Source organism: Oryctolagus cuniculus, chromosome 21 (genome assembly GCF_964237555.1).
Source record: "Oryctolagus cuniculus chromosome 21, mOryCun1.1, whole genome shotgun sequence".
Classification (NCBI taxonomy): domain Eukaryota; kingdom Metazoa; phylum Chordata; class Mammalia; order Lagomorpha; family Leporidae; genus Oryctolagus; species Oryctolagus cuniculus.
Window position 1 is genome coordinate 31,548,854 of NC_091452.1, and position 23,183 is coordinate 31,572,036.

General features: G+C 57.6%; 1 protein-coding gene across 7 annotated transcripts; it reads right to left on the reverse strand.

Moving 5' to 3' along the window:
* Window positions 1–450: 450 nt before the first annotated feature.
* On the reverse strand, window positions 451–21,710 carry RAB36 (RAB36, member RAS oncogene family). 7 transcript variants are annotated; one of them, XM_051837079.2, is made up of 11 exons: window positions 21,469–21,698; window positions 19,398–19,485; window positions 11,806–11,897; window positions 10,338–10,403; window positions 10,029–10,130; window positions 8,336–8,400; window positions 6,930–6,981; window positions 6,081–6,162; window positions 5,735–5,805; window positions 4,350–4,447; window positions 451–3,872 (listed from the first exon to the last, which is right to left on the reverse strand). In XM_051837079.2, exons 1-11 carry the CDS (start codon window positions 21,657–21,659, stop codon window positions 3,808–3,810), a joined length of 972 nt encoding a protein of 323 aa, XP_051693039.1. In that variant the 5' UTR covers window positions 21,660–21,698; the 3' UTR covers window positions 451–3,807. The 7 variants fall into 7 exon arrangements, with proteins under 7 accessions (XP_051693039.1, XP_051693037.1, XP_051693036.1 ...); XM_051837077.2 differs by having other exon boundaries at window positions 5,715–5,805; window positions 21,469–21,690; XM_051837076.2 differs by having other exon boundaries at window positions 4,328–4,447; window positions 21,469–21,686.
* Between the last annotated feature and the right edge of the window lie 1,473 nt (window positions 21,711–23,183).

The following is a 23,183-nucleotide window of genomic DNA, read 5'->3' on the forward strand; positions in this document are numbered from 1 at the left end:
TGAGGGCCCCCCTCTGAGCTGTGCATTTTCTGAAATCGCACATGCGTGCCTGCCCTGGGCCTCCTGAGTCACTCTGTGTCCACCCCAGAGTCCCTCCAGCCCAGAATTCCCTAAGTGCCAGCCTCCCCGAGGGCTCAGAGCTGCACAAGGGGCTGCCTCCCTGTCCCAGCCTGCACCTGCGTGGCCCTGGGGCTAATGCCCTTCACCCAGTCCCGCACCCACCTGGAGCACAGACCTGTGAAATGGGGCTGGGCTGACACCTGTCTGGGCACAGTTAAGTGGGGGAATGCAGTGGATTGGGCCAGAAAGGGCTCTAGGAAAGCTGAACACAGGAAAGAGAAAGAATTAGTGACTCAGTGAACATGCACCTTTTCCCGGTGCTCTGTCTCCCTCTACGCACAGCGGCCAGCTTTTCACCACTGTTAACCAAATATGACGAGGCAACTAAGCTTATGACAAGAAGAGCTTTATTTTGCTTATGTTTCTGGGAGTTCAAGTCCAAGACTGGCAGCCCTGTTAGCCTGACCTCCAATGAAGGTGGCTGATGACTAGAGGCAGGCTCGCGTGGTGAGCCAGAGAAGCTAGGGCTCAAATCAGGCTTCTGTATGCAACCTGCTCCTGAGACCTGCTTTCCGGGGACACGCCCCCAGTGGAAACTGAGCACCTCCTCCAAGTCCCACTTCCTGAACACTTAACTGGATTGCTTCTGTTCTCTTAGTACCACTGATGTGCGACTTGGGGGTTTGAACGTCTGCCTGAGCCCAGGGGCCAGATCATGTTCAAACCAGAGCCAGCACTTAGATCTTAGCTGAGCTCAGCTCTCCTGGCTTAAGACCCCTTTGATCCTGGGGGGGGGGGGGAGCAAGGTTCATTGGCTAAAGGCCCACATCCCACCCCATCCCCCAGGCTGCTGCGTGAGTGAGCACACCCTGGTGGCTGCTCCTTTGCTGTGGAGGCCCCAGGAGGGCTGGGAGGAAGGTGAGGTAGGCAGACACCCGGGACACAACATTGAAAGAGCTGGGAGCGGGGGTGAGTCTCCATGTCCATACGTCACCATGGCTGCAGGACAGAATGGACTGAGCTAGACCGTGGAGGCTATGACAGGGAGTGGGGCGGCTGGGCTGGGGGAGCCCAAAGAGAGCTGGCCACGGCTGGGTCACAACCCTGGGTGGCTGGGACTGGCACCACCTAACTGGAGGGCACCCCTAAGAGATACAGGGCAGCCCCAAGGGCAAGGCCACTGGGAGCGGAGTTCCCACAGGGGTGGGGCAGAGGCAGAGCTGGACCAGGAGTGAGGAAGAGGAGGACATGGTGCTCAGGCATGAGGTGTCCCCCCTTCAGCTCTCCGTGTCTGTCTCCCCATCCCGCAGGGAGCTGCGGTTACGTAAGCCCTGCCCCCCTCCATGCTCCTTGCTACAAGGGGACTTCCAGGAGCTCATGGAACATAGCAAAGACCCTCACGCAACTACAGGGATGGCCACTGGCAGCCCTCTGGGTAAAATCAGAAAGGTGGACGCAAACCAGAAGACCTGTGCAGGGGGCGGCAAACGTGGGCCCGCCCATGTGAAAGACAATGGGGCAGCTGGTAGAGGACCCGCAGTCGGGGCGGCAGTTCGTCAGAGGGGCAGGCTGCCAGGCAGTGTGGACAGCGTGGGGCTACCCTGGCGACGCTGCACGCAAGCCGGCAAAGAAGGGGCCGTGCACACAGGAGACACAGGGGAATGCTGCCAGCTGCCCGCGACACCAGCTCAGCAGTGGGCAGTGCAACCCACAGAAGTGGGCCCTCCCATCTGCGTTTCATCCATTTCGTCTCTCTGGCGTTGTTTCACACCAAGCTCATCATTCCTTTAAAAGTGATTTATATAAAGAAGTGTGTTCCACAAGGGCACTTCTTAAAGAAGTTTATTAGGGTGCAAAAAATGGAGAAATTCATGCATGAGTTATCAAAAATCTCATGGAAATCAATATTCTGAATAAACTACACATCAATTTCAATTTTTTTTGCACCAAAATAAACTTTTTTAAAAAAATTATTGGGGCCAGTGCTGTGGCGTAGCTGGTAAAAGCCTCCACCTACAATGCCGGCATCCCACACGGGCACCGGCTCGAGTCCTGGCTGCTCCACTTCTGATCTAGCTCCTTGGTATGGCCTGGGGAAACAGTAGAAGATGGCCCAAGTCCTTGGGTACCTGCACCCACTTGGCAGACTCAGAAGTTTCTGGCTCCTGACCAGCACAGCTCCTGCCATTGCGGCCATCTAGGGAGTGAACCAGCAGATGGAAGACCTCTCTCTGTCACTCTGCCTTTCAAAGACAGAGTGACAGAATGACCTCCCACCTGTGCTGATTCCCTCCCCCATACAGCTGGGGGTGGGCTGAGTCAAAGCCAAGAGCCAGCAACTCCATCCGGGCCTCCCGCAGGAGTGGCAAGGACTTGAGGACTTGAGCTGTCATCTGCAGCCTCCTGGGCACATTCGCAGGGAGCTGGACTGGAAGTGGACTGGCTGGGACTTGGACCGACTGATGCAGGATGTTGGTATCTCCAGCAGAGGCTTAATCCGCTGCATTGCAATGCCTACCCCTAAACTTGGCTTGTAGTGCCATTTGCACAAACTCTGTGAAGTACCTTCCCGTACACACAAAAAGAGAGGGCGGGCAATGGCAGTGCTCCTCCCTCCCTCCCTCTCTGTGCCATCTTTCAAGTAAATAAAATAGTTTTTTAAAAGAGTGTTCTTAAAAAAAAAAAAAAAAAAACAAAAACTAAAAATATGGCTATTACAAAACTATGGAGCAATGAACAGAAAGTGATGCCCAGGCTTCCCCTTGGTTTTTGGCAACTGTTATGAGCTTAATTCTTTGATGAGCATCTGTAGTGTGCCAGGCACCAACCACAACATGCTCCCCAACACTTATCCGGCTGCCCACAGCACCAGGTAGGCGGTGAGTGGGCACAGCCCCTGGGCTGCAGGCATGCAGGGCAGGTGGAGGGCGGTGAGCTGCAGAGAGGCAGTGTTGATGGGCATGGAGGGCAGAGGGCCAGGGGGCCAGGGGGCAGGGTCATGCGTGCTGTGGGTGTGCAAGGGGAAGCAGTGGAGAGAGAGACATGTCAGACTCAGAGGGATTCCAGAGTACTTCCAAGATGTGCAGGCACCACTACAAAAGACCCCAAGAGACAGGCAGGACTGGTGGGCGAGAGGGATGGGGAGGCAACAGTTGGGTACCGGGCTGGCCTGGGCCATGGCACAGTGCTCCCGGATTCAGGAGCGAGTGATCCACGAATCTTCTTCCCACAGCACGGCTGGGTGAATCTGTCATCCCTATGGGCCAGTGGCTTGGGCTGCCCCTCCCCGCCCACAGACTGGAGGCCGGGACCCTGGGGACTCCCATACGGGCCAGGAGGTGCTGACTCGGACAAGTCCCGCTTGCCTGGAACGCTGTGGTGAGGATTCTGAGGCCACGTCCAGGGTGGCTGGGAAGGAGGAACCCGCTGATGCAGGCCACGGATGAGGGATGTGGCTGTCCTGAGTTTGTGGTCCGGACCTGAGGTTGCTCAAGGTCAAGGGTGACCATCGGGTGACCCTGCAGGGAGGACTTTCGGGAGGTCCCTACAATGACCCTACCTAGCCGGTAGGGGGCAGTGTGGGGCCCCTGGGAGGCCAGTGGCGACCTTCTCGCTGGCTCCTGGCCTGCCCGAGAGGAGGCAGACGTGCTGTGGAGCTTGGGGCGCCACATCAGTTCTCCTCAGTCACAGAAGCCGCTGCCCACGCGCGTGCAGGGGGCCGGTGGGGGCCTGTGACACAGGCTCCTGCTAACAGCAGCCCAGGCTGGAGGACTGCTGGGTCTCTTGGGTCTCGGGTGGGCTTCCCTCCATCCCTGTGCGGAGGGGAGAAAGAGGTACAAGTTGGAGCCCTCCAAGCACCCTGTAGCACTGGGCAGGGGCCACTCCTTCCCTGACAGCCACAGCCATGAACCTCAGTTCCTAGGTTTGTGCTTCAGGCCCCGGATGACCTGGCACAGGCCGAGGCTGGGGAACATCGCAGGTGGCATGGGGATGGGAGAGCTGGACCTAGGACACGCCTGCAGGGCCCCAGATGCCCCAGTCCAGCCCATGAGGAGCCTATTAGGAGGCCAGGAGGGCCAGGCAGGTGTCTGAGCTGGTGGGCAGGGGCAGGGTAGCTACAGACCTGGGGCTGGGTGACAGCCCAGAACAGAGGGTCAAAGGAGGACATTAGGGTGCTGGGTTAAGGAAATGCAGGGTCCTGGGTTGGTGGACGTGGATTCCTGGTCACGAGCCTGCTGCCCAACCCACCAGCCTCGCCTGTACGCACGGATGAGGTCTCCATCGCCGACCTGGAGCCGGGCGCTGTTCCTCCTGTCCAGGTCCTGCAGCACTGACCGCTCGAACGCCAGGGCAGCGACACGGCTGAAGAACGCCTTCACGTTCTCCCCTGTGGGCCGGCGACACGGCTGTGACCCTGGCTGCCTCTGCCCATGCCCTGGATGTGTTTGGAGGTGGGCTCCCCCCAGGCTGGTGTGGGACCCCCTTTAGAGCGCTCCTGCCAGTCACAGTGAGGGCCCTGGGGGGCAGCTCCGCCCACCTGCAGAACCAGCTTCCCCACCTGGCTCGAGCCCCCTCCCACCTCTGAGTCTTCGTTGCCTGTGTCTACTCTTCCAATTGGTTGCCTCTGACCACCCGCTAGGGGCAGTTGCTGCCTGCGCCTGTCTCCATGCCTGTCCAGTGGGTCCGTGAGGCTCACCATGCTGCTGGCCCCTACAAGGCATCTTTGTACCCCCTCCTACAGGTGGAGGTGCTGCACAGGGAGCAGCCAGGGTTCCAGTCCCAAACACACTTACTCACTCTGCCTTTGTGCAGTTAACAACCTGCACAACCGCACGGGGCACGGTGAGCTTGCTGTTACTCTGACGAAGGAGGGTGGGTCCTCAGGGCACGAGCGACCTCTGTTGGGACGGAGCAGCAAGGGGGCACCTGGCACAGCACTGCCAGGTGTTCGCGCTGGGCTGGAGGAGGTGCTGCTGCGCTCAGCGCTCAGTCCTGAGGGCCAGACATCCACTTCCCCCTCCGCCAGGGGGCTCGATTCCTGAGCCCCCGGAGCTGCCTCTGGGCCAGGGACTGCACAGGATTCCACATACCCCGCAACTACCCGCAACTTCCCTAGTTCTTCCTCCTTGGCGTTTGTAATTTAAAGCACGTGTTTTCATTACAAAGGAAATGAGATGGACGGCGCCAGCCAGCTTCCCAGGCGGAGAGACTCAGGCTGGACGAGGCCGGGCAGCTTGCCCAGGGCTAGAGGGGGGCCGGTGAGGCCAGGGAGGAGCAGTGAGGAGTGGGACAGGTGAGAGCCGGGGCCAGGCGGCAACATCTCAGTGTTTAGACAAAACCCAGAAGGGGCAGCAGCTCCCGCATCTCTGGTCCCTCCCACCTGCCAGGTGCGGCCACACAGCCACCATGTACAGGTTCCAGGTGAGGGCTGTGTGTGGCTCCCAGCCCTGCCACTTCTTCCCCTGGGACCTGAGGGGTAACTCCGCAGGGGGAAGCAGAGCCTACCTCCCAGGTGGTAGTGGGGGCACTGTCCTCCACCCACCCATGAGGCAGGACTCCCAGACTCCTTCTAAAGGGATAGAGGTGCCACCAGGCCCCACGCCATGCCAGAGCCCCAGGAGGACCCACCACGGCGATGCCCCAAGCCCACTCACCTGTCTTGGCTGACACTGACCAGTACTCGGCCTGCATCTCACGGGCCAGCTGCACGGCCTCAGCTTCTGCCTGCTCACACGCCGCCCCTGACTGCGAGAAGTACCTGGCTGACCCAGCGTCCCGGCCTCCGGCAGGGATGCCCCTGCCTCTTCCCCACCCTGGCTCCCCCATCTCACCCTAGGACAATGGGGCGGCCTCACCATGGGGAGGGGGTCCACCCTTCTCTTGGGAGGCAGCACAGGGACCTGGAGTCCCTTCCCCTTCAGCCCCAAAGCCCGTGTCTTTGAACTCCAACTTTAGACGTGTGAGTCCCTCCCACTGCTCCTCGCCCACGGCCCTCCCGGCCCCAACACCGCTCCACTCACCAGAAGGTCCTTCTTGGTTCCCACGAGGAAGATGAGGCAGGAGCCTGCCTCGTTCTCCCTCAGTGCATCCTTCAGCCACTGTCTGGAAAGTACCGGGGTGGGGTGGGGGTGACATGGGCAGAGACATGTCACCCCCCTACCCAGAGGGGCCTACAGAAGACTAGGGGACAGGGTGCAGCCTCCAGGGCTGGGAGCACAGAGCGGGGAGGTGCAGGGAGGGTCCCTTGGCCCACGCTGCCAGAGGAGGGTGCTGGGCCTGGTGGGGGACAGTGAAGACCACCCCCCCGCCTTAGCCCTGGCTCTGCCTTTACCCTGTGAGACCTTGGGCGAATCCTGCTTTGCAATCAGCTCAAAAGATCACCTGGCCTCTTATTCACAGGGTTTGAGATGCTGGGTGTGAACACTCGGAATAAACATAGGATCGGGGCTTTGCTGGACTGTTCCAGATAGAAGCAAGATGCTCCCCCCAACCTCCGGCCGCGCTGGGATGGGCCACATCTCTGCCCAAGACAGCAAGGTCAAATTCATGTCCTGGACCAGGGCAAAGTGAACATGATGACTGCAGTGAAGGTGACTAAAGCGAGGCGCGGCCCTTGGGAACACATTCCCTCCCACCCCCCACCCCCATGGGGCTGCCCTGGCCGTGTGCCCCCTGGGAAGCAAGTCTCTAGGGGTAAGAGGGCAACTGGACAGGAAGTGGCCTGTGGGCAGCTGGTCTGGACAAAGTTTGCCCAGTTAACTCACACCTACTGCCGGGGGCCCAGCCTACCAGCCCAGGGTCTTGGGAAGCCCTTTTGGGCAGTCTCCTGAGCTTTGGGGGACCCTGAGGCCACAGTGCCTGGGACTTGCCTGGTATGTTCCAGGGTCTGTATGTCGGTGAGGTCAAAGGCCGAGACGATCACTGGACACGCAGTGGGGGGCAGGGGGAAGCACAGCCAATCAGCAGCAGGAAAGGCCAAGAGGGAGACCCAGGGGACTCCACTGGGGCATTCCCTGCTCCCAGGGTCCCCCGGATCCTGAGCAACTGCTGGGGTGGCCCCAGGCATTGGCCCTGGGGAGGAGACAACTCTGGCTGTCCCACAGACCCGCCCTCCCCTGCCTGCAGGGAGCAGGAAGCAGTGGGTGGATTTTGGTGTCAGACACCCTGTGCCACTTAGGGCAAAGGTTAGCACCAGTCGGGGGGAGGGTCTTAATGGTTGAGAGCCTCAGTTTCCCCGCCTGTCAACCGGAGGTGGGGGGTGTTCAACCTGAGCAGCTTTTGGCAAAACTGTTGGTCTGGAGTCTGACATGGGGCACTTACAACCAGTGGCAGCAACCAGCTGGAGGGAGACAACTGGTGGGGCTGGGTGGGAGGAAAACTGGGAGATGCGACCCCACCCTGGCCCCTTGTGTTGAGAGTGGTACCCCTAAGGGAGCCCCACCAGGATGACTGTGGGCACACACTGGCTCTCTACTGCCTCTAGTGGTGTGTGGGACCGGGCAGAGGGAGATGACAATGGCAATGAGGCATTTGGTTGCCTTGGCAGGGGTGTGCCAGGTGCCTCACACCTCTTCTTCCCAGGGGGTGGCTGCCCTGGGAGAGAGAGGCCTGCAGAGGTAACGGGTGCAGGAAGCCATCGTGGACGTGACCAAGCCAGAGCTCTGACCCCCAGGCTCAGGCTCGCGGAGTGTGTTTCCTGTTTCTGCCGCTTTCAGATCTGAATGAGCGTGCTGTGGCTTTGCACTACTGCGCAGGCGTAACCGGGCCTCACGCATCTCGAGTCTGGCTCAGAATGCTCTGGGCAACCCTTGCAAGCCTCCTGCTCCGATCCCGTCCTGTCTTCCTCCCGGGAGGCTGGGGTCGGCGTGGGGACTTTCCTGCCACCCAAAGTCCTGCCCAGTGCCTGGTCTGCCGTTGGCCCTGCCGGCCCCCACCTGGGTCCTGCCAGTCCTACTATGGCCCACCTTCTGCCCCTCCTCTCCGGCTTTAGCCACCCCCACCCCCTGCTGAGACTAGACGAGCCTGTCCCCACCTCCCTGGAGTCTTGAGATGTCTTCAGTGCCTCCTTCTCCAGACTGGGGTTGCGACTTAAGGCGTGCACCCTCCACCACAGGGACCCTGAAGCCAGCCAAGGGCCCCAGCTTGGAGGTGGCTTCCCTGTCCCCAGTGTTTTCTCAGTGGCTCAAGGGGGACAGGAGCTCAGCACCCTTGCAGAGGACCTGGGCTTCCCACTGCTGCTTGAGGCTGAGGGCCCTGCCTTGGCACAACTACTCACCCTGGGCACCGCGATAGTAGGCAGACGCGATGCACTTGAACTTCTCCTGCCCGGCTGTGTCCCAGCTGTGCCATGGGAGAGAGGGGAAGGGAAAGAGTGGGGGCAGGTTAAGCAGTCGCAGTGTTCTAGGCCGACAGGCGAGTGGGACTGTGTGTGTGTGTGTAGGAGGCTCAGGGCCTGCAGGTGCACAGCCTCTAGGAAGTACCTGCTGGGAGCCAGCCATTCCTGTCCCCAGCTCCTTATGATGCTTTTGTGGGTGCCCTGGGCAGGCTTGTGGGGGGAGGGGCATAGTCCCCTGCCTGCACGGAGCTGCAGCTCAGGCCCTTCTGACTGCAGATGGAGCATATGGCGATGGAAGTTCACCTCAGAGGAGGCCTTGGGCTCCAAGCTGGGCTTCCAACTGTGGCTCTGCCACGTGCTCAGGTGTGGCAGGAGCCCCTGCTTCAGTGTGGGGGTGGGAGTGTCTGACAGGGACACTCCCCAGCCGCTCGGATCAGTCAGCTCTGGCTCTCTGGAGCACCATGTTGAGAAGGGCTCGGAAGTGGAGCACTGTGTCCACAGAAGAGAATGCAATCATTGATTGGTGATGTCTGCCAGGGGCACAGCATGGCAGAGGGGAAGGTGAACATGCCAAGATCTATTGGCTCTGGCTGGGAACAGGGCAGGTGGTCTATGTGCAAGGTGAGTCTGAAAATCCACGCTCCATCCATGAGACCACAGTTTAACTTCCTCAGGAAATGGAAGTGTAGACAAGTCTGAAACGATCCATGGATGGTCTGTTTTTTTTTTTTTTTTTTTTTTTAATCAAGTGATCTAGCATGATGCAGCCTTTTGGGCTTCATTCTTTCATTAATTCCCTCATAAATTTTCCTTCCTTTCTGAAGATGCAGGGGTAGGCAGCTGGGAGGGGGCCAGAGGGTAGCTGGCAGTGGCTTCAAGATAAGGACAGAGCCCCTGTTTTACTGTGGCCAAGGCAGTGAGCTGGCCTCAGCCATTCCTTGCATGGCTCCCCCTGGGCTGCCCCGCCCTGGCATCCGTCAGCCTCCAGGTCCCTGAGGCCCACGGCCCCATGTGCCACGGCCTCCTTTGCTCCTGATTGCTGCCGTATTCTCCCCGGGCAGGATGGGCACCATGTGGCCCAGGACTACACGGGGGCATTGTGTCACCAGTTAGGAATGGACACCCACAGGATCTGCAGGCTGAGCCCAGGCAGGCAAGGGCGATGGAGGCATGAACCCAGGGAGGAACAGAGACCTGGAGATTGAGACCGAGGGTCGGGGGGTGGCCAAGAAAAGTGGGTGGAGCAGGGGCAGCCATTGAGCGTCCCAGGCCTGAGGAAGGGACTTGGATGGCAGGGGCTCTGCAGAGTGGGATCATGGGAGCTCCAGGTGGCAGAGGGGCAGGAGCCGGAGGCCACTGGGAGGTGGAAGCAGGTGGGCAGGTCTGACAACCCACACGAGACCATGACAGGGATGGAGCGGGTGTGTGGGCTGGGGACTTGGGGAGCTGGGAGGCCCAGTTCCACACATCCAACCCAGGCCCTGCTTGTCCAGACAGGGCCTTGCTGAGTGCCTTGGGGCACAGGGGAGAAGGAACTCGCCTAGGCCGTTCCCACGTGCCTCTGGGAAGGCCTCCCGTGAGCCAAGGGTGGGAACTGGCACAACACGACCTTGTTGACGAAGATGGGACTTACATCTGGAGGCTGTAGGGAACCCCGGCCACCTCAAAGCGCTCAATCTCAAAGTCCACCCCAATGGTGGCCTTGTAGTCCCGGTCAAACATATTCTTACAAAACCTGTGGGGGCGAGGACGTGGTTGTCAGAGGGGCGTCCTTTCGGACAGGAACACATGCAAAAGCTTTGCTCGTGAAGTCGGGTGGCAGACAACACCCACAGCAAGAGACCGCCCACCAGGCCGAGGGGGAGGGGCTCCCAGCGGCCCCCTGGCTGTTCTCTGGGCCTCCCAGGTAAAGGTGTGCCGACCTGGTGCCGGCAGGGCGCACCTGTGGATGAGGCTGGTCTTCCCCACGTAGAGATCGCCAACGACCACCACCTTGGACAGCTGGAGCCTGCGAGAAATATGCCCGTGTTGCTCTTGGGTGTGGTTCAAGGACATCTTTGCGACACGGGGCCCCTTCCCTTCCCTGAGCTCTCTGCTGGGGATGGCATCGTCCAGAGATGGCTCTCTGCTGGACGAGGGACAAGTCATAAAATGTCATAAAAATGTCAGAGAAAGACCCCGGGTGGGGCTGTGGCAGCCAAGAGCCATGTCTAAGCTGGCAGGGGGGAGCTGCCATGCAGAGGGTACAGGAAGACGGGGGCCCAGGAGTGGGTAGGCCGCCCCTGCAGCCTCCTGTGCACTCGCTGGGGCTGTGCACCTGTGCGGGCTCTGGCTCCTGACAAGCAGGAACTCCCTGACCAGGACACCATCACCTGCTCACTCAGTGGGGTCCGGAAGGGTCAGACAAGCCGAGGGGTGTGCCACGGAAAGGGACCTGGGCTCTGCACATCTGGGCTGTGGCTTGAGGCTAATCAGCTCTGGACCTGTTGGGCTCCCTAGCCACCCTGTCTCTCTCTCCCTCTCTCTGTCTCTGATTTGGCCTTCTGTGCTGGCACTTCCGGGACTGCTGACAATGCTTTAAGAGTTCCTGTAGCTCGGGTCCGAGTTGTGGCACTGGCAGCTTAAGCCGCCACATCTCAAATATCCAATGCCAGTTTGAGTCCTGGCTACTCTGTTTCCAAAATGGCTTCCAGCTAACGCACCTGGGAAAGCAGTGGAGGATGCTTCACCAGTACCTGGAAGTGGAAGTCCTTGGGCCCCTGCCACCCACGTGGGAGACCTGGATGGAGTTTTAGGCTGCTGGCTTTGGCCTGGTCCAGCCCACCGCAACTATCTGGGGGGTAAACCAGCAGATGGAAGATCTCTCTTTCCTCTCTCTCTCTCTCTCTCTCTCTCTGTAACTCTGCTTTTCAAATACATATTTTTTGAAAAATAAAAGGAAAGAAAAGAAGAAATAAACAGAACAATTGTTATAAAACCCTTGTGCCACTGGTGTCTGGTGCTACCAGTGTGAGAACAAGCAATAAGACAGGCCAGCTCTGGTGACATCCAGAAAGTCAAACCTACAACCTGTGAGCTGAGTTCCTGGGGCTCAGAAGCACAAAGGAGGGGCTGGGCATCAGGGGCAGTGGGGTGGGGGGTCAGAGAAGGCTCCCCGAGGTCCTGGCACTGACCAGCAAGGGACGGGAAAGCACGGGGAGTGGGACAGACAGAGGAGATGCACCTGCGCCACGGCCTCGGCCTGACAGCCCAGTCACTGTGGGACTCGGTGAGCAAAGGGCAGGTTGCCCCACACACAGACACCTGGGCAGGAGTGGTGTTTCGTCTGCTCATTCGTCCGTTCACATGGTCATTCACGCGCTCATTCCTTCTCGCTGTCTCTGCTCCCACCCAGCGCCCCGTGGGCTCACCCGACAGTCCCCGTGTCCCGGCGCTGGCAGGCTGTGCTGACCTGTCTGTCAAAGTGCTCCTTGAGTTGCAGGCAGGCGTCGGGCGTGTACCACTGCAAAGAAACAGACAGACAGACAGATGGGCACATCCTCCCGCCAGGCTGCAGCTCCAACCCCAAGCTGGGCAGCGAGGGAGTGTCTTAGTATTTGGCTATTAAGACGGGATGAGGGCCAGACGTGTGGCCTAGCGGTTAAGACACCAGCATTCCATATTGGAGGGTCTGGGTTCAACACCCAGCTCTGGCTCCTGACTCCAGCTTCCCGCTAACGTGGACCCCAGGAGGCAGCAGTGATGGCTCAAGGAATTGGGTCCCTGCTACCTGCTGTGGGAGACCTGGATTGAGTCCTGGCACCAGCTGAGAGGCCGCTTCAGGCATCCGGGGAGTGAACTAGCAGATGGGTGCTCTCTCTGTCCCTGTCCCTTTGTCTTTCTGCCTCTCAGACAAATAAATAAATTGGCACCGGTGTTGTGGTACAGTGGGTTAAGCTGCTGCTTGCGATGTGGGCATCCTGTATTGTAGTGCTGGTTCCAATCCGGCTTGCTCTGTTTCTGATCCAGCGCCCTGGGAAAGCAGCAGACAGTCACTCAAGTATGGGGTGCCCACCACCACATGGGGAGATCTGATTGGAGCGAGCTCTGAGCTCCTGGCTTCAGTCCGGTCTGGCCCAGGCTGCTGCAGCCATTAAGGGTGTGACCAGCAGATGTTAGATCTTTTGCTCTCTCTTTCTCTCACTCTTTGTCATTCTTTAAAATAAATAAATAGGGGCTGGCGCTGTGGTGTACTGGGTAAAGCTGCCACCTGCAGTGCTGGCATTCCATGTGGGTGCTGGTTCGAGTCCTGGTTGCTCCATTTCCTATCCAGCTCTCTGCTGTGGCCTGGGAAAGCAGTGGAAGATGGCCCAAGTCCTTGGGCCCCTGCACCTGTGTGGGAGGCCCAGTGGAAGCTCCTGGCTCCTGGCTTCAGATCAGCCCAGCTCTGGCTGTTGTGGGGAGTGAACCAGCAGATGGAAGACCTCTCTCTCTTTCTCTGCCTCTCTGTAACTCTGCCTTTCAAATAATGAATAAATATTTAAAAATTAATAAAACTTAAAAAGTCATCAGGACATAGGTGGGATGCATGCTTTGTTATATAATTAGAAAAAAAAAAAAAACGAAACTAAAAATGACTTCGAGTTTTTGCCATTGGGTTGACCACGGCAGAGCATGGACAGGGCGAGGCTGTGGGAAGAAACATGGAGGCTGCCGGCGAGCTCCTCGTGTACGGCAATGCTGCCCTTGGCTCTTTACTCGGTCCCGCCGGGCACCGCTTGACCCCACGGCTCGCCGCCCCAGCCCCAGGGTCTCTTCCGGGTTCTCAGGCATCAGTTTGGGTGCTGCCCTGGCCCCTCTGTCCTCTTAGCTTCAGCTGGTGGTGAGGCAAGCAGGACCGGGGGAAGGAGCCTTCGCAAAGGGCGAGTGATGAAACCGTTCGGGGCCCCGGCCTCCTCATCTTTAAAATGGGCTCCTCGTGAGAGCTCCCTTTCATGTGGTTGCTGGAGGAGTCCCTGAGTCACGCTGGTGAGCAGCCGGGTCGAGCAGCCCACACTCACGCGGAACAGCATCGACAACCTCGTGAGAGGCGCCTCTGAGCCTCGCCGTCCTGCCCCGGGAAACAGGGTCCTTGGTCCCACGAGACCCGGGCTGTTTGCGCCACTCATGCCTCTCTTCCTCGTGGCTTATGCATCACCAGTCCCTGTCACCTCAGCTACCTCTGTCGTGTGCTACAGGGAGAGCACCTGCCTGAGGTTTTGTCGTGGTGGAAGCCCTGGGGGGAACGCAGCCATGAGTCTGGGATTCGAAGCCTTTCTCTGTGGGTGTGGGGAGCAGGAACGTGGCAGGGGGGAGTTAAAGAAGGAAGAAGGGATGGGTGTTGCAGTACAGTGGCTAAGTGGCCAATCGGGACACCCACATCCCATACTGGAGTGCCAGGGTTTGAGACCTGCCTCTGCTTTTTTTTTTTTTTTTTTTTTTGACAGGCAGAGTGGACAGTGAGAGAGAGAGACAGAGAGAAAGGTCTTCCTTTGCCGTTGGTTCACCCTCCAATGGCCGCCGCGGCCGGCGCGCTGCGGCCGGCGCACCGCGCTGATCCGATGGCAGGAGCCAGGAGCCAGGTGCTTTTCCTGGTCTCCATGGGGTGCAGGGCCCAAGCACCTGGGCCATCCTCCACTGCACTCCCTGGCCACAGCAGAGAGCTGGCCTGGAAGAGGGGCAACCGGGACAGAATCCGGCGCCCCAACCGGGACTAGAACCCGGTGTGCCGGCGCCGCTAGGCGGAGGATTAGCCTAGTGAGCCGCGGCGCCGGCCTGCCTCCGCTTTTAATCTGGCTTCCTGATACTGCGCAACGGGGAAGGCAGCAGGTGACGGCTCAAGTAGGTGGGCCCCTGCCACCCACATGGGAGACCCAGCACCCAGCTTCACAGCTTCAGCCCTGGCTGTTACAGGCTTTCGGGGAGTGAACTAGAAGATGGGAGGTCCCCTCCTTCTCAGACAAAATAAACGCAGTAAAAGGTCACTCCACAGAGAGACGATCTCCCTCCATGTCTCTCTCAAGTCACATGCAGGTGACAGCTAACAGTAGGGTCTTATGGAACCTTCCAGAAGTGTGGGGAGCAGCCCGGACTGGACTGAGTTACTGGAATTAGGACTTATTCTATGCATCTGCTCTCCCACAATATGGCGCTGGGAGAGAAGTAAACAGCTTCCGCACAGCTGCCTCCTGTTCAGCTAATAAACTGTAGGACTTGCTCCTGATTGGAGGAGAGCAGCGTACTCGGCGTGTGGGCAGCCGAGTTAGGATTGGCGGAGGAGGACTATAAAGGAGGAGAGAGACGGCATGCACAGGGAACATCTAAGGGGAACATCTAGCTGAAGGAACACCCGTGCAGCCCCCGAGAGACCCGGCCGGCGGTGTGCCGCTCCCCTGCGGAAGTGGGGAATGTGGCCAGGGGGAACTGCCCTTCCACGGAGGTGGAAGGGATAGTAGCCAACCCGGGAAGAACCAGCAGCAAACCCGGGGAGGGCCGAGCAGACGAAAGAACAGCGCAGGGTCCTGTGTTGCTCCTCCACGAAGAGGGGGAGCGACATAATGGTGCCGTGACTCGGATAGGAAACCTAGCTCGGATAGGAAACCTAGAACGGATAGGAAACCTAGGACGGATATGAAACTTAGGAGGGAAGAAACGGGAAGAAATGGGAAAATACCGGAGAGAGAGACTAGCAAACAGCCTAGGGAAAAGCCGGACGAAAAGGGTGCCGGAAGAAGCTATTGAAAGCCTAGGCATAGACTCAGATACGGACTACGGGGGGAAGCTGGGAGAAATCTCTAAGGTCGAAAGCGAAAGTGAAAGCTAGAACAAACAGACTCGGATGCAAGCGAAAGTGAAAGCTAGAACAAACAGACTCGGATGTGAACTGTGGGGAGAGGCCAGGAGAAATGAGGGAGGAGTATTGTTGGAGGAAAGCTTGGGGAAACATACCGGGTAGAGAAAAATGTTAGGGAAATTGAAGCCGCGGGGGGCAGGCCGAGGCGGAAATGAAAGCCACTTTGGGATTCTCAAGTTAGCCCGGGAATAGGGGGCGAAAAGTTGAAACCAGAAGCTGAAACGTAAGCCAGATTGGGATCCGTCTGATTAGCCCGGGGAGCAAAGGACGGGAAGCCAAATCATGGGGCGGAGACGTATGCTGGGTTGAATTCGTCAGGCTAGCCCGGGGAACTTAGATTGAATGCTAGTGGCGGACACGTAAGCTACGCTGTGTGACTCGCGGAGGCTGCCGCGCGCAGACAGAGTGTGCGGGGCTCAAGTACATAGGGAACGCGGGGCTGGCGCGAGGCCGTGGTTCAGACGCGAAAGGGTTAAGTGCGAGACCGCGGAGTGTGCGCGCAAAGCCGAGCCACGCAGATGAGAGAGGCGCTGGCTGAAGCGGCGCAGAGCCGGGAAGCTGCCGGCAGGGCGAGGCGCCGGGAAGCTGCAGGGATAAGAGAAATAGAAGTTTAGAAGCAAAGTGAGAGAAATAGGAACGCTGGAAGATAGAAGTAAAATGGGAGAAATAGGAATGCCCGGAGATAGAGAAATAGAGAAATAGAAAGGCCTCCCCTCAACATGGCAATGAGAGAGCTTGGATTTGGTCTGCCTGATTAAGGCGGTAAGCGCCAGCAGGCGGCTCGACCAGAGTATGAGCCGCAGGTCACCGAACACAGGCACGCATCAGCGCCTAAAAACCTCCTCACAACATGGCGAAGAGAGGACCCGGATTCGGTTTGCCTGATTGATAGGACTTGTAAGAACCTGTGGCAACTCTAGCAAGTAGAGCAGAGTGTGTGCCGCGGGACACCGAAGACAGGCGTGTATCAACGCCAAAAAATAAAAAGAAAGGGGGATCTGTGGGGAGCAGCCCGGACTGGACTGAGTTACTGGAATTAGGACTTATTCTATGCATCTGCTCTCCCACAATATGGCGCTGGGAGAGAAGTAAACAGCTTCCGCACAGCTGCCTCCAGTTCAGCTAATAAACTGTAGGACTTGCTCCTGATTGGAGGAGAGCAGCGTACTCGGTGTGTGGGCAGCCGAGTTAGGATTGGCGGAGGAGGACTATAAAGGAGGAGAGAGACGGCATGCACAGGGAACATCTAAGGGGAACATCTAGCTGAAGGAACACCCGTGCAGCCCCCGAGAGACCCGGCCGGCGGTGTGCCGCTCCCCTGCGGAAGTGGGGAATGTGGCCAGGGGGAACTGCCCTTCCACGGAGGTGGAAGGGATAGTAGCCAACCCGGGAAGAACCAGCAGCAAACCCGGGGAGGGCCGAGCAGACGAAAGAACAGCGCAGGGTCTTGTGTTGTTCCTCCATGAAGAGGGGGAGCGACACAGAAGTATTTCCTGCGTGCATGAACAGACACAGAAATTTCTTGTCTCCCTTTCTTCTTTTTTCTAAACACATGAGAGCATGCTATACACACTCAATTACATGCCGTTCCACTCCTGGCATTTTTACCCAACAATTCACTTTGGTCGACTTCGACTGCAGCAGAAGTGGCACTGTGTACGCAGCCCCCTCTTGGAGGACATTTCTGTAGGGTTTGACCTGCTCTTAGAAACTGCTGCAGGTGGCGCCGTGGCTCAATAGGCTAATCCTCCACCTAGCTGCGCCGGCACACCGGGTTCTAGTCCCGGTTGGGGCGCCGGATTCTGTCCCGGTTGCCCCTCTTCCAGGCCAGCTCTCTGCTGTGGCCAGGGAGTGCAGTGGAGGATGGCCCAAGTACTTGGGCCCTGCACCCCATGGGAGACCAGGAGAAGCACCTGGCTCCTGCCTTCGGATCAGCGCGGTATGCCAGCTGCAGCGTGGCGGCCATTGGAGGGTGAACCAACAGCAAAAGAAGACCTTTTTCTCTGTCTCTCTCTCTCACTATCCACTCTGCCTGTCAAAACAAAAACAAAAACAAAACAAACAAACAAACAAACAAAAAAAACTGCTGCAGGGGCCAGCACTGTAGAGCAGTGGGTGAAGCCAGAGCTTCTAGCACCAGAGTCCCATATCAGAGCCCCGGCACAAGTCCCAAGTCTTGGCTGCTCTGCTCCCAATAAGCTTCCTGCTGATGCGCCAGGAGACGGCCCAAGTACTTGGGCCCCTGCCACTGTGTAGGAAACCAGGATGGAGTTCTGGGCTCCTGGCTTTGGCCTAACCAGGACCTGGCTGCTGTGGTCATTTGGGGGAGTGAATCAGTATATGGAGGATCTCTGTCTCTCTCTCTTTTGATGCTTTGCCTTTCAAACAGATAATTTTTTTAAAAAAATTTGTTTATTTGGAAGTCAGAGTTAGAGAGAGAGAGATTTCAATCTTTCGTTGGTTGGTTCACTCCCTAAATGGCCACAACAGCCAAGGCTGGGCCTGGGGAGAGCCAGGAGCTTCATCTGGGTCTCCCACGTGGGTGCAAGGACCCAAGCATTTGAGCCATCTCCCGCTGTTCTTCCAGATGCATAAGCAGAGAGCTGGACTGGAAGTGGAGCAGCCAGGACTGTAACCGGGGCCCATATGGGATGCTGGTGCTGCTGGCGGTGGCTTAACCCACTCCACCACAATGCCAGCTACGAAATAAATTTTTTTAAAAAGATGCAATAAAAAAATCTGCAGTACCTGGCCTCGTGCACACTGTACACCTGTGCCAGCAAACCTGCTGAGAAAACTCCTAGAAATAGAATGCTGGGTCAGCAGGCAGGGCCTCTGCAGTGTTGGTAAATCTTGTCCCACTGCACCCTTCAGAGTGTGTGCTGATTTGTTCCTGTTGTAATTAATATATTAAAAAGTTTATTTATTTAAAGGCAAAAAGAGACAGAGAGTGTGAGTGACAGAGAGTGTGAGTGTCAGAGAGACAGAGACACACAGACAGAGATCTTCCATTTGTTGGTTTGTTCCCCAGATGCCTGCAACAGGTGAGGCCGGGCCAGGCTGAAGCCAGGCGCCTGGAACTCAATCCAGGTTCCCACATTTGTGGCAGGGGATCAAGTCCTTGTGATGTCTCTTGCTCTTCCCAGTGTATGAATTAGCAGGAAGCGGAAATGGGAAGTGGAGCTGGGACTCAAAATGCCGGGACTCTGAAAGGGAAAGGGACCAGGCATCCCAGGTGGTACCTTAACCTCTGGGTCACACACCTGCTCCTTAATATTGGATTTTATTTTATATCATTTTTATAAAAATGATTCACTTATTTATTTGAAAGACAGGGTTGCAGAGAGAGAAAGAAGGAGAAATAGAGAACAAGATCTTCAATATGCTGGTTCATTCCCCAAATGGCCACAATGCCTGAAGCTGCGCTGATCCGAAGCCAGGAGCCAGGTACTCCTTCCTGTTCTCTCACGCAGGTGCAGGGGCCCAAGCACCTGGGCCATCCTCCACTGCCTTCCTGGGCCACAGCAGAGAGCTGGACTGGAAGAGGAGCAGCTGGGACATGAACCAGTGCCCACATGGGGTGCTGGCATCGCAGGCGGTGGCTTAACCCACTGCACCACAGTGCCAGCCCCAATATTGGATTTTAACACAGGCAGGAGAAAATTGTGAGTTTTCAGCAGAAACTGAAGGCAGAATGGCAAGGGGGAAGAGAGTCCCGTTCTGGTCACAGTCATGACAATGGAGACCGCGACGGCAGATTTACTGCAGCCCAGGTACCCGACGTGAGGAATTCTCACGGAACAGCAGCTGTGAGAGGCGGAGCAGCTTCCTCACGGTCACACAGCACAGGGACAAGATCAGGACCGTCTGCCTACAAAGTCTGAGCCCTTGGAACCTCCATGCCACAACCGCCCTGTGTGACACAAGCCTGGTGTCACCATTAACTTGCCGGCCTGCTTTGGGTAAGCCTACACCAGTTTCCTGGCTTCTCAAGAACTCTGGTCAACGAGGCGAGAGACATGCCTCCCTGGTTCACCTGCTGTTATTTCTGGGGTGAGTGCAGGCTGTGGGGAGGAAGCTGGATGGGGCCACAGCTGTCAGGAGAGCAACACCGACAAACACGGACCCTACCTTAGGGAAGCTGGTGATGACACGGTCCCGGCTCACAGGGGGGCCCACAGGTGTCAGGGAGGACCTCATTCTTCCAGAGTCCTGTGGACTGAAATCAGGGCACAGAGCACGTTAAATGAACTGTGTACAAGGGGGCTGGCGCTGTGGTGTAGCAGGTAAAGACGCCATCTGCAATGCCGGCATCCCATATGGGTACCAGTTCGAGACCTGGCTGCTCCACTTCCCATCCAGCTCTCTGCTATGGCCTGGGAAAGCGGTGGAAGATGGTCCAAGTGCTTGGGCCCCTGCACCCACATGGGATACCCGGAGGAAGCTCCTGGCTTAGGATCAGCCCAGCTCCAGCCGTTGTGGCCATTTGGGGAGTGAACCAGCAGGTGGAAGACCTCTCTCTCTCCCCCTCTGTCTGTTAACTCTGCCTCTCAAATAATTCTTTTAAAGCCCATCCTTTACCCGAGTGAGCACAAGTAGAGTCCCTGTGCTTTAACCCTAGAAGGAAAGTCCTTTCGGGATGACCAATCTGCCTGCTGTTTTCTGTTTCTGCTTTCCTTATAAAATCCACCCCCTCGGCTCAGCTCACAGGAACACCCACTCTATCTTATAAAAGGAGGTGTTGCTCAATTCTAGACTTGCAAGTAAAAGCCAATTAAGATCTTGCTAAATTTGCTGCAATTCCATATTTCCAAGAAAGTTAGGGAGACATGCAAGCCTGGGGATTCACCCACAGTTTCTGCCTAAACTTTTCATCAGCTTTAAAACCAGATCCAGGGGCTGGCAGTGTGGTTTAGTGATTAAGCCGCTGCCTGTGCCACGGGCTTCCCATATAGGTGCCGGTTCAAGTCTCAGCTGCTCCACTTCCAATCCAGCTCCTGGCTAACGTGCCTGGGAAAGCAGTGGAGGATGGCCCAGGTGCTTGGGCCCCTGCAACCCACGTGGGAGACCCAGTGGAAGTTCCTGGCTTTGGCCTGGCCCAGCTCCAGTCATTGGGGCCATTTGGGGAGTGAACCAGTGGATGGAAGACCTCTCTGTCCCTCCCTCTCTCTCTGTAACTCTGCCTTTCAAATAAATATTCTTGGGGGAAAAAAACGAGGCCGGCGCTGTGGCATAGTGGGTAAAGTCACCACCTGCAGTGCCAGCATCCCATATGGGCAAAGGTTCTAGTCCTGGCTGCTCCTCTTCCGATCCAGCTCTCTGCTGTGGCCTGGGAAAGTAGTGGAAGATGGCCTAAGTCCTTAGGCCCCTGTACCTGCATGGGAGACCCGGAAGAAGTTCCTGGCTTTGGATTGGCCAGCTCTGGCTGTTGCAGCCAACTGGGGAGTGAACCAGTGGATGGAAGACCTCTCTCTCTTTCTCTCTCTGCCTCTCCTTCTCTCTTTGCGTAACTCTTTCAAATAAATAAATAAATATAAAAAAAACACCCAAAACCAAACCAAACTAAAAACATATCCAAGCCTCCCTCTGCCAGAGGTCACCGGGACACCGGACCTCAGGCCATCTCTGTCCATTCAGGGAGTACGGAAGGGTCGGGGTGGGCCGGCCTGCCTAGGAGTCAGAAGACCTGACAGGTGTCTCTGGGAAAGAGACCCAGCTCTGAGCTTCCTCCACCGGGTGGGAGGCGCGGTGCAAACACCAGGCCTTGGAAGCAGCGTGGGGGAGGGATGCCCGTTCCCACTCCGTGACCTGGGCGGGCTGGACAGGGGCGGGGGGCTTAAGTTCCCGCCAACAGGCCTCTCCCCAGGAAGTCCCCCCCAACACACGCAGCGCCGGCCCCTCGAGCCTACTGCACCGCCCGCCTCCATCTCCTTTTCCCGTCCAGCCTCCTCTGCCGTCAGGATGGCCTCGCCCACGGCTTGTTCTTGTCCTTCCCTTCCCATCGCTCCCAGCTCCCTCCCGGTCCAGCGCGGGCCTGGCGCAGATGCGGGGCACCCAGGCCATGCGGACGCCCCGGGCTGCAGGCCGAGTTCACGTTCCTGGGCGGGTGGGGATGCGGGAGGTGAGACACGGTGGAGCACACGACGCGCTGGGGACCCCGGCCTCCCGGACGTGCCTGCACCAGATGAGGGTCTGGACTCACCCGCAGCGCCCGCGAACGCTCCGAGTTCCGCGCCGCCTCAGCTGGCCGCACCCGCGGCCCGGGATCTCTACGGCAACGCAGGCCACGCGGGAACCGCGCGAATCTGACCAATCCCAGACGTCGGGGGCGGGGCCTGGGCGGGGTTGGCCGCGGAGCGAGTCCGGCGGGCAGTCAGAACCGGCGATCACCATGGCGACGAGAGCCTCCCGGGAGGAGTCCGGGCGCGTGAGACTCCAGGGAGTTGGCGGAGATCATCATGGCAACGAGGGCGGTGCTGGATCCGCAGGCGGCAGGCGGAGTCACGGAGGCCAGAGGGTGGGGCTTGGGGTATAGGGGCGGGGCCTGGGCGGGGCGGGCTGAGCCTCTGATCGCCTTGGTGGAGAGGCGTGGTGGCACACATAACACTATTGGCATGGGGCCGGCGGTATGGAGCAGCGGGTAAAGCGGCCGCCTGCGATGCCGGTTCGAGTCCCGGCTGCTCCACTTCCAATCCAGCTCCCCGTTAGCCTGGGAAAAGCAGAGGAGGAAGGCCCTAATGGTTGGGCCCCTGCCACCCATGAGGGAGACCTGGATGAAGCTGTCGCTCTGGCCTGGCCCAGTCCTGGCCGTTGGGGAGCGAACGATTGATGGAAGATCTCTCTGTCTCTCCTCTCTGTAACTCTTTCAAATAAATAAATCTTTTAAAAAATTGGCAGTAGTTTCGGTGTTTAATTGGAGTTAAGCACCCAGCAGCGACAAGAGATGGACATGCCTACCATCTACTGACTTTAATTTGCATAATTGTGAATCCAGGGTTGTCTGAGTGACATATGTCCGGCTGCTGGAGTTCATGCTACAAAATTAATTTCCTTAATTGATGCCTGTCGAACAGCTGGCCGGAGTCACTGAGCCTCTCTGTAAATTAGTTTCCATTTGGAAGGAAATGGAAAAGGATTTTCGGGTTTCCCAGCCTTGAAAGTCTACTTGTTTCCCAGATAAGGAGAGAAAGTGAGTTACAACTAGTGAGTTACAACTCCAGCTGGAAGATTTCTGATTTCCACCTCTGTAGGCTTCCCACCATCTTTCCCTTTTTTGTGACAGGCAGAGTGGACAGTGAGAGAGAGACAGAGAGAAAGGTCTTCCTTTTCCGTTGGTTCACCCCCCCAATGGCCGCTGTGGCCGGCGCACTGCGCTGATCCAAAGCCAGGAGCCTGGTGCTTCTCCTGGTCTCCCATGCGGGTGCAGGGCCCAAGCACTTGGGCCATCCTCCACTGCACTCCCGGGCCACAGCAGAGAGGAGCAACCGGGACAGAATCCAGCGCCCCGACCGGGACTAGAACCCGTTGTGTCGGCGCCACAGGCGGAGGATTAGCCTAGTGAGCCGCGACGCCAGCCCCCACCGTCTTTCTGAAAACACCAGGAAGCTCTGGGTTGGAGAGCTCCCTCAGGCTAGTCTCTGTATCACCACGTGGAATCCTTGGCCCTCGCTCAGCCATCTTCAGTTCAAACATGCTGGCAGTTGATGTTGATGATCTTTGTTAATGAGTTTCACCAGTAAGTCCTCAGGCTTAAGGGATTGAACTCGGGTGAGCTGCTCTACCACTGGAATCTCAGTTTACCCAGCTGTAAAATGGACCCAATTTTCTACCCCAAGGGTTTGTCTTGAGGTTCGAATGGGATAATGAATGGGTTTTTATATCGTAAAACCTGGCTCAGGTCTGTTAACTACTCATTTG

What these genes read in the sequence shown, in the direction of transcription:
- RAB36 (XM_051837076.2), bottom strand. Translation starts at nt 21,659, where the DNA reads ATGGTGATCGCCGGTTCTGACTGCCCGCCGGACTCGCTCCGCGGCCAA. An exon ending in CTACTATCGCGGTGCCCAGG is followed by an intron (nt 6,982 to 8,335) that starts GTGAGTAGTTGT and finishes CTGCGTGTCCAG; the next exon opens with TGATCGTCTCGGCCTTTGAC. An exon ending in CAGACCCTGGAACATACCAG is followed by an intron (nt 6,163 to 6,929) that starts GCAAGTCCCAGG and finishes GGTACTTTCCAG; the next exon opens with ACAGTGGCTGAAGGATGCAC.